Source organism: Mizuhopecten yessoensis, unplaced genomic scaffold (assembly GCF_002113885.1).
Source record: "Mizuhopecten yessoensis strain PY_sf001 unplaced genomic scaffold, ASM211388v2 scaffold11101, whole genome shotgun sequence".
In the NCBI taxonomy this organism is placed as follows: domain Eukaryota; kingdom Metazoa; phylum Mollusca; class Bivalvia; order Pectinida; family Pectinidae; genus Mizuhopecten; species Mizuhopecten yessoensis.
In genome coordinates, this window is record NW_018408880.1 from 2,588,701 (window position 1) to 2,597,532 (window position 8,832).

Below are 8,832 nucleotides of genomic sequence, written 5' to 3' on the forward strand. Positions count from 1 at the left end.
GATTTTTCCGGTTAATACAAAAATGGATTACATGTAATGTTTCACAAGCGGAATACAAACAAACTCCGTATCATTTCGTTCCGTTTGAAATCCCCCCTGATATTTTGTATTAATCCAGAAGCCATGTTTTAAATGTAGGTCAGAGATGTGCTACAACGACATGGACATGTATTTTGAGTGTTCTATTCCGTAATATACTATATATTTGTGTCTGTGACATATATATGAGATCTATATTATATAAACCGTGAGTAGACATCGTTGTCATGAACTGTTAACCACTTATGTGAGTTTTTCAAGCCGATTTTGTTCCGCCCGGATTTCGGGCGGAAACTGCATCAAAGAATTAGTGCTTCGGAAATGAGAGGTCGCAGTCGGCAAAATCATATCCGATTAAAAAAAGGCCGACCAGCGGCCTCTCATGTTATGGGAGTAGGTGATCACCCTGTCCGTGGAGAGAGGATAAAACCATCTGTTGGACTTAGGTATATATGTTACTTGTTATTTCAAAGGTAGAGTCCATTTCATGATAGATAAACCTGTATTTTCACCTGTGGTTTCATGTACACATGATCACCAGGAGTGATTTATTATACCTGTTCAAAAATGTAAATTTCAAAAATGTCAAAGACAGTAAAGCATCCACCTTAGCATCACGTTATCAAGTGAATAATAACCAATGATGGCATAAAAGCCTGGCATGTATATATCTCCTTTTCAACAGGTGTTGCCCATGTTCATATGCATGCATACAAATTCACAATAAAAGACAGTCAAATCATAATTCATATTTATGACAAAATAAATCAATATTGAATCGCCTGAACTACATGCACATGAAAGGTATGACACAAACATCAACATTTTAACCAAGAACCGACATTTTTACCATTGTTTCAGAGAATTTGTTAACACTCGCTCCGCCCGGCCATCATAAAATATAAATACTCTATATGTTATAAAATATAACCTGGAATAATACTGCAAACTCAGAAAACTATGCTATGCCTTATTCGATCTGTTTGACAATGGAAATAATGTCCGATAAATTCTAGCTTTCTACACTTGACAGTGCTTGAACAAGTTTATTATTACATCTTCAGAAAAAAGAATTCGCCTCGCTCTGCTCGGCAGGGAAATTATAATTGTCACAATCTCAGAAATAATGAAGTTCTATATATTGTTTGGTGCCAGAAAGTTGTATACATGTACAACCGACATGACAATTATAGTTTATTAGTTTTTTTGAGTCTTCTGAGTTTAAAAATTTTGGGCAACACTCAAAATAAATTCCTGGCCTATCTTCAGTAGAGCTACTGGATATATATGTATACATATATCTAAACATCGATATAGGAGCTACCGTCATCTTATGTTCTGAGAAATGTTGATGATATAAAAAGGGTTTGGGGGACAACAAGGGCAAAAAATCTGAAATTAATCTGTTTATATTGGCTCCGACATTTTAAATATCTAGTTAATTTAGATTCATCAGGAAAGAGATACGACGCAACGGATATTTTCGGGTAATTCCAACAATCGACACATTTTTGTCTGAGAAAAAAAGGAGAGCTGTCTTTCGCATTTGAAATTCATTTGAATTTTTGCTTTGCTTAACAATAATAAAGTGATGAATCAACCAAAAAATGTTGTCTGTAAAATAAATTAAAACACTAAAATGTGTATCTAAAAAGCCACCAGATGGCACGACAGAGCTTCTAGATCTAAAAAAAAATCCGGGGGCCTTCGGTGCGACTTTCTGCATGCACATCCAAAAGAGCCCAGCTACGCGCCTGAATACGACTGTGTCGCGTGCTGTTCGTTAACTTGGTAATCATTCGCTAACTTGGTAATCAAGCAAAGGAAGATGATTATCTGAACGGGAGGGAGATATCGTCAGACAAGGGGAAAACCCCGCTATATAGCGCGTGAGTTCCGTGTAGATCAAAGCTCGTGTGTATTCAGGTCCAACTCCCCAATGTTGTCTTCATTACGGGAAGAGTACGCAAAGATGCAGTGCACGTGTAGGAATGTTGGTCATTTTCAGACAGGGTGTTGGATTGTGTATATATTGTGGGCGTTTATTTGTAGCTATAGTGAGGACAAGGCATAGTCGGGTAAACAGAGCCAGTCGAAAGTACACGATAAATTATTATCACAGGTCCACACTATAATTCTTCCGGAATATTTACCATACAAGCTATGACAAATATCACTGGTGCATAAAAAAAACATGACAAACTAGGAAGCTAGAAAAGAAAAGAAATAGCAATTGTAGGCAAAAAAAAATAATCAAGTAAGTGAGTAAATATGACAGTACTCCTATAGCATAAGAGGCCGCTGGTCGGCCTTTTTTTCTATCGGATATGATTTTGCCGACTGCGACGTCTGTGAAAAATTATCTCGCCGTGTAAACCTCTAACACTGTTGGAGTACTATGCCATATACCTAAGGTAGGAATAACAAAACATGAAAAGAATGAAAGAAGAAATCAGCGGAGGCAAAATATACTAGGTAGGAATTAAGCAATGAAGGAAGTAAGGGAGAAAGGATAGCAGTCAGGAAATAAGCAAGCAAGGAAGTTATGTAACAAGCAAGGAAGCTATGTATCACGCAAGGAAGCTATGTAGCAAGCAAGGAAGCTATGTAGCACGCAAGAAAGCTATGTGGCAAGCAAGGAAGCTATGTAGCACGCAGGGAAGCTATGTAGCAAGCAAGGAAGCTATGTATCATGACAGGAAGCTATGTAGCAAGCAAGAAAGCCATGTAGCAAGCAACAAATCTATGCAGCAAGCAAGGAAGCTATGCAGCACAAGCCAGAAAGCTTATGTAGCAAGCAAGGAAGCTTATGTAGCAGGCAACAAATCTATGCAACAAGCAAGGAAGCTATGCAGCACAAGCAATGTAGCTATGTAGCAAGCAACAAATCTATGCAACAAGCACGGAAGCTATGCAGCACAAGCAAGGGAGCCATGCAGCAAGCAAGGAAGCTTATGTAGCAGGCAACAAATCTATGCAACAAGCAAGGAAGCTATGCAGCACAAGCAATGTAGCTATGTAGCAAGCTACAAATCTATGCAGCAAGCAATGAAGCTATGCAGCACAAGCAAGGAAGCCATGCAGCAAGCAAGGAAGATATCTAGCAGACAGCAAAGCTATGCAGCAAGCAAGGAAGCTATGCAGCAAGCAAGGAAGCCATGAAACAAGCAAGGAAGTCATGCAGCGAGCATGGAAGCTATGTAGCAAGCAACGAATCTATGTAGCAAGCAACGAAGATATGCAGCACAAGCAAGGAAGCTACGTAGCAAGCAAGAAATCTATGCAGCAAGCAAGGAAGCTATGCAGCACAAGCAAGGAAGCTATGCAGCACAAGCATGGAAGCTATGCAGCACAAGCATGGAAGCTATGTAGCAAGCAAGAAATCTATGCAGCAAGCAACGAAGATATGCAGCACAAGCAAGGAAGCTATGCAGCACAAGCATGGAAGTTATGCAGCATGCAGGGAAGCTATTCAGCACAAGCAAGGAAGCTTTGCAGCATGTAGCAAGCAACGAAGTTGTGCAGCACAAGCAAGGAAGCTATGTAACAAGGAAGGAAGCCATGCAGCAATAAGATTAGCTATACAGTAAGCAAGACAGCAAAGCAGCAAGCAAGAAAGGTGTACAGCAAGAAAGACAACTATTTCATAAACAATATAACTATGTAGCAAGTAAAATAATCATGCACCAAGAAAGCTACAATCAAGATAATTAGACAGAGGGCAAGATAGCTATGCAGCAAGCAAAATAACTGGGAAGCATGTAAGATATATTTGAAACAATCAATATAGCAATGCAGTCAGCAAGATAACTATGAAACAAGCAAGAGATGTGAGCTACAAGTAAAATGGCTACGTAGCATACAATCGAAATATTCATCCGTGGTCAGTATAATGTGACCGGGCAGAATACTGTGCTGGGTGCCTTCGGCATGGTATTTCAGTGAGATAGCACTATAAAGTCGGCATCAGATCCGCGCTATCACAAGGAGGCAACTACACCAACATACCCTGTCTCCAGCACACATATACACATGCACGCATACACAACACACATGGAGGCACGTCCTTAAATGACATTAGCTGTTAATAGGACGTTAAACAAAATAAAACCAAACCAAACTACAGCTATCGTTATAGCTAAACAGTCTTTAGAAAAGGTACAGTGGAAGCCGTTAATTCGTATCAAAGATGGAAACAATAAGGCTTAAATGAATCTTAGTAAGGAAACATTCCCGTACTTATACCGTCCGAGTCCCACTGGTAACAGTTGTCGAGAAAATCACAATACATCCACAGGCCGAAGCGCGATCCGAGCGGCGAAGTTACCCAATACGGGGCGGCAAACCCGATGGTGTTGAGTACAAACCCCACGGCTATCATCAGTAGCGCCACCAGGTTTGTCGGGGATTCCGCTACTCCACCCATTGATCAAATATGTCGACTGAAAGAATGTGGTGTTTGTATTCTGAAATCAGAAGAAATGAAATATCTGGTTTGACTGGTATAGGTTTTGGGGTTGGGGATATTTCAGCAGAAAAATACGTACATTTATACAAATTTTCCTTTATTAATCCAAATGCAATTAGTAAATCTTTCTAATCAAAATGTTAGATTTTTTTAATTCAAATGTGCTATATTTTTTATTCAATTCAAATGATAATTTTATATTTCTAATATGCATTAATTATTTCAACGTATCACACATCACAGATTTAAGTATGTTTTATATGGAGTATGACAAACCCTAATCCTCTACAGTACACGGGGACCTGAGATTGTGTTACAGTAGGTATGTTTGGATCAGGCCTGATGTTTAGAGAGTAAAGTTAAACAGTTTAGGGGTTAAATCTATGTTGGCTGAATAAAGACGTCCAAATATATATGTTCATCTCGTTATAACGAGATAGGATCTTGTTATAACGACTAAGTATCACGTTATAACGAGAGAGTTAATTCTGATAATGATAAGCTAATTTCTTATAACGATATCTACTTGTTATAACGAGAGCCCAAGTCCTGATAACGATATATTTACTCATTACAACGAGATACTGAGTCCTTATAACGATATCTAAACTCGTTAAAAGGAGATAATGAGTCCTTATAACGATATCTGAACTCGTTAAAAGGATACACCGTGTCCTTAAAACAATATCTAAACTCGTTAAAAAGATATACTGAGTCCTTATAACGACATTTAAACTCATTAAAAATGATATACTGAGTCCTTATAACGACATTTAAACTCGTTAAAATGATATTCTGAGTCCTTATAACGACATTTAAACTCGTTAAAATGATAAACTGAGTCCTTATAACGATATCTAAACTCGTAAAAAGGAGATACTGAGTCCTTATAACGACATCTAAACTCGTTAAAAGGAAATAATGAGTCCTTATAACGATATCTGAACTCGTTAAAAGGATACAACGTGTCCTTAAAACAATATCTAAACTCGTTAAAAAGACATACTGAGTCCTTATAACGACATTTAAACTCGTAAAAAGGAGATACTGAGTCCTTATAACGACATCTAAACTCGTTAAAAGGAAATAATGAGTCCTTATAACGATATCTGAACTCGTTAAAAGGATACACCGTGTCCTTAAAACACTATCTAAACTCGTTAAAAAGATATACTGAGTCCTTATAACGGCATTTAAACTCATTAAGAATGATATACTGAGTCCTTATAACGACATTTAAACTCGTTAAAATGATATACTGAATCCTTATAACGATATCTAAACTCGTTAAAAGGAGTTACTGAGTCCTTATAACGATATCTAAACTCGTTAAAAGAAGATACTAAGTCGTTATAACGATATTTAAACTCGTTAAAAGGAGATACTGAGTCCTTATAACTATATCTTAACTCTTTAAAAGGAGATACTAAGTCGTTATAACGATATTTAAACTCGTTAAAAGGAGATACTGAGTCCTTATAACTATATCTTAACTCTTTAAAAGGAGATACTAAGTCGTTATAACGATATTTAAACTCGTCAAAAGGAGATACTGAGTCCTTATAACGATCTCTAAACTCGTTAAAAGGATATACAAAGTCGTTATAACGATATTTAAACTCGTCAAAAGGAGATACTGAGTCCTTATAACGGCATCTTAACTCGTTAAAAGGAGATACTGAGTCCTTATAACGATATCTTAACTCTTTAAAAGGAGATACTAAGTCGTTATAACGATATTTAAACTCGTCAAAAGGAGATACTGAGTCCTTATAACGACATCTAAACTCGTTAAAAGGAGATACTGAGTCCTTATAACGATATCTTAACTCGTTAAAAGGAGATACTAAGTCGTTATAACGATATTTAAACTCGTTAAAAGGAGATACTGAGTCCTTATAACGATATCTAAACTCGTTAAAAGGAGATACAAAGTCGTTATAACGAGATACTAAGTCATTATAACAAGATATCAAATAATTTAAGATATACAAAGTCGTTATAACGAGATACTAAGTCATTATAACAGTATACTAAGTCCTTTAAAACAAGACACTAAGTCGTAATAGCGAGATACTTAGTCGTAATAACGAGATGCGTATTCATTATAACGAGATACTATGTCGTTTTTACTAGATAAAATTTCGTTATAACGAGATAAAAAGAATAATTTGGATGTCTCAATCAGCCAACGTATTAATAAAGCCGGAGAAGGGAGTTTTTAGCGAAATGGGTTTATCTACATATCAGTATTGGTCAACATACCGAATGTAACAAATTTTGATGTATCTTGCAGGACCAACGAGATGACGCCACAAATTGGCGAAAGTGTTCGAAAAAATCGGGCAATCTTTTCATCACTCAACTTCAATAGGCTACATACACAAGCCAGAAGACATCAACATATAGTAGACCCTGTACGTAGTCTGGTGATGTATAACAACATAACAGGCACGTAGATCTGATCAGTCAGTGTGGAGAGGTTGTACACTGAGGTCTGTACCGAGGATACAAGGATTGATGAACTACAGTTAATCAGTACATGGAACAAGTACACAGATAATAAACGTTTATCTGTTTATTACATTTACAACACCTACATCTAACATACTAGCGTGCCAAATAGAGTTCAGTCCCCTTGATTCATTTGTAAATTAACCCTTTAACCCCGGAAAGATCTCTTTAGACTTACCGAGATCAGAAGATAGAAGAGCAAGCAGTACCTTAGATGTGAACGGGATTAAAGAAATAAGGCGTGTTTGTCTGAACATCGAAATATACGAGGTTCACTAGACATGCGAATGCAAGAAGTAAAAGAAAAAATCTGAGATTTTTGTTAAACGTTTCTATTATATAAACGAATTAAACTCAAAAATATGTCAAGGTAGCATCGCAATTATCATGAAGTTACGACTGTAGGAATGGAACATGTATATAGGTAGACCGGCAAAATTCATATTTGAGTTTATACTTCTACATTGATCCAGATACAAAAAACTTAATGATTGTTCAAAGTTTTAAGGGAATTCACTTCGATACACTGTGTAAGGTAGCATATATCCTTAACTCTAACACAGATCACAGGTATAACGAAAAATATGAAAAAGAACATCATTCCATTGTTTTCCTTTTGACGTCACAGACCGTGAGGAAATGCCACACTGAGGCCCGTATTCATGAATGCTCAAACTCGGGTTTTGTGCTCAAACCAAATTTCGTTTTATCCGGTGATAAACCTATGATACTTCATATTTTGACATTTTAAAGAGTCATTACAATGTATAAGTCAGTTTCCGGCGAATCTGGAATTACGGCCTCGAATTCTACACGGTAAGGTAGAAAATTCATATCCCGCAACTTCACGTGTAGGATACAGACTGTAGTATCATCTTATATGGATTATAAAATCACTATCGTTTCAGCACTCAACAACTTACACGAGCTACAATAGCTGATGAAAAAATCGTCAAATTACAACGCTTTTACTCTTATTGTTCTATATCAAATACAAGGAAAATATTTACCGCCCCCATCAAAATACAAACATATGAACCTACTTACCTTAGTCCTAGTGATATGACCACTGCTTGACCGCTGGCTAGCTACTGTCCGTGCACTATAGGAGTAGGAGAGGGTGTGTAGATATTGTACTAAAGTCCTAGGCACTCGATGAAGGCGTATATAAACCGGCTAGCACATTAAATGTCAGACTTTTTTTCTCCGATCATATACACACATTGGCTATCCATCCATCTATAAGAATGACTTATGACGGTTACTGCCTTTAGCTAACGACCTATATATAACCCACAATGACGAGGCTCTACCGTTCTCTGCCTAATTAATAGAGCGCGCTTACCCTTGTCGTGCCGACACTACAGAAACCTCACCGGCGAAACTATAGCACACGAGCTAATGAGGTAGTTAGAAACAGGATAAGTAGGACGCAGCTGATGAAGGCTAGCCGTTTAAACCAATATGAATTCTGAGGCGTAATACATACCAGAGTGAGCGCAAACTGGTGAAAGTATTCATGTTGATTGCTGAATAAAATGTACGTTATCAGTTCATAAAAAAACTCCGGTTCCTTTTTTAATATATATGTTTCTAATCTATGAATAATTCTAGGTACGTCATCGTTTCATTAAGTTCCGTTAATGTGTAATTCACGGATATGTATTTTTCTTTACTTAACATTTGATTTACAGTTTTCTAATTGAATAAGGGAAAGTGTCGTGATTAAAACCATATCTTAATTTACTACCATAATCTAAGTACTTAATGCAAACTGTATAGTTTGAAATTAATGATCTTGTTTCAAAAAT

At 36.9% G+C, this 8,832-nt stretch overlaps 1 protein-coding gene across 2 annotated transcripts in view; it reads right to left on the reverse strand.

The window, feature by feature from the left end:
* LOC110465780 overlaps positions 1–8,393 on the reverse strand; it is a 14,773-nt gene extending 6,380 nt beyond the window's left edge. For both annotated transcript variants that reach the window (XM_021521857.1, XM_021521856.1), the window contains exons 1-2: positions 8,069–8,393; positions 4,279–4,505 (exon numbers count right to left, since the gene is read on the reverse strand). In XM_021521857.1, coding sequence (XP_021377532.1) covers positions 4,279–4,465 — 187 coding nt within the window. In that variant the 5' untranslated portion in view covers positions 4,466–4,505; positions 8,069–8,393. The remainder of the gene's footprint in view (positions 1–4,278; positions 4,506–8,068) is intronic.
* Positions 8,394–8,832: the final 439 nt, after the last annotated feature.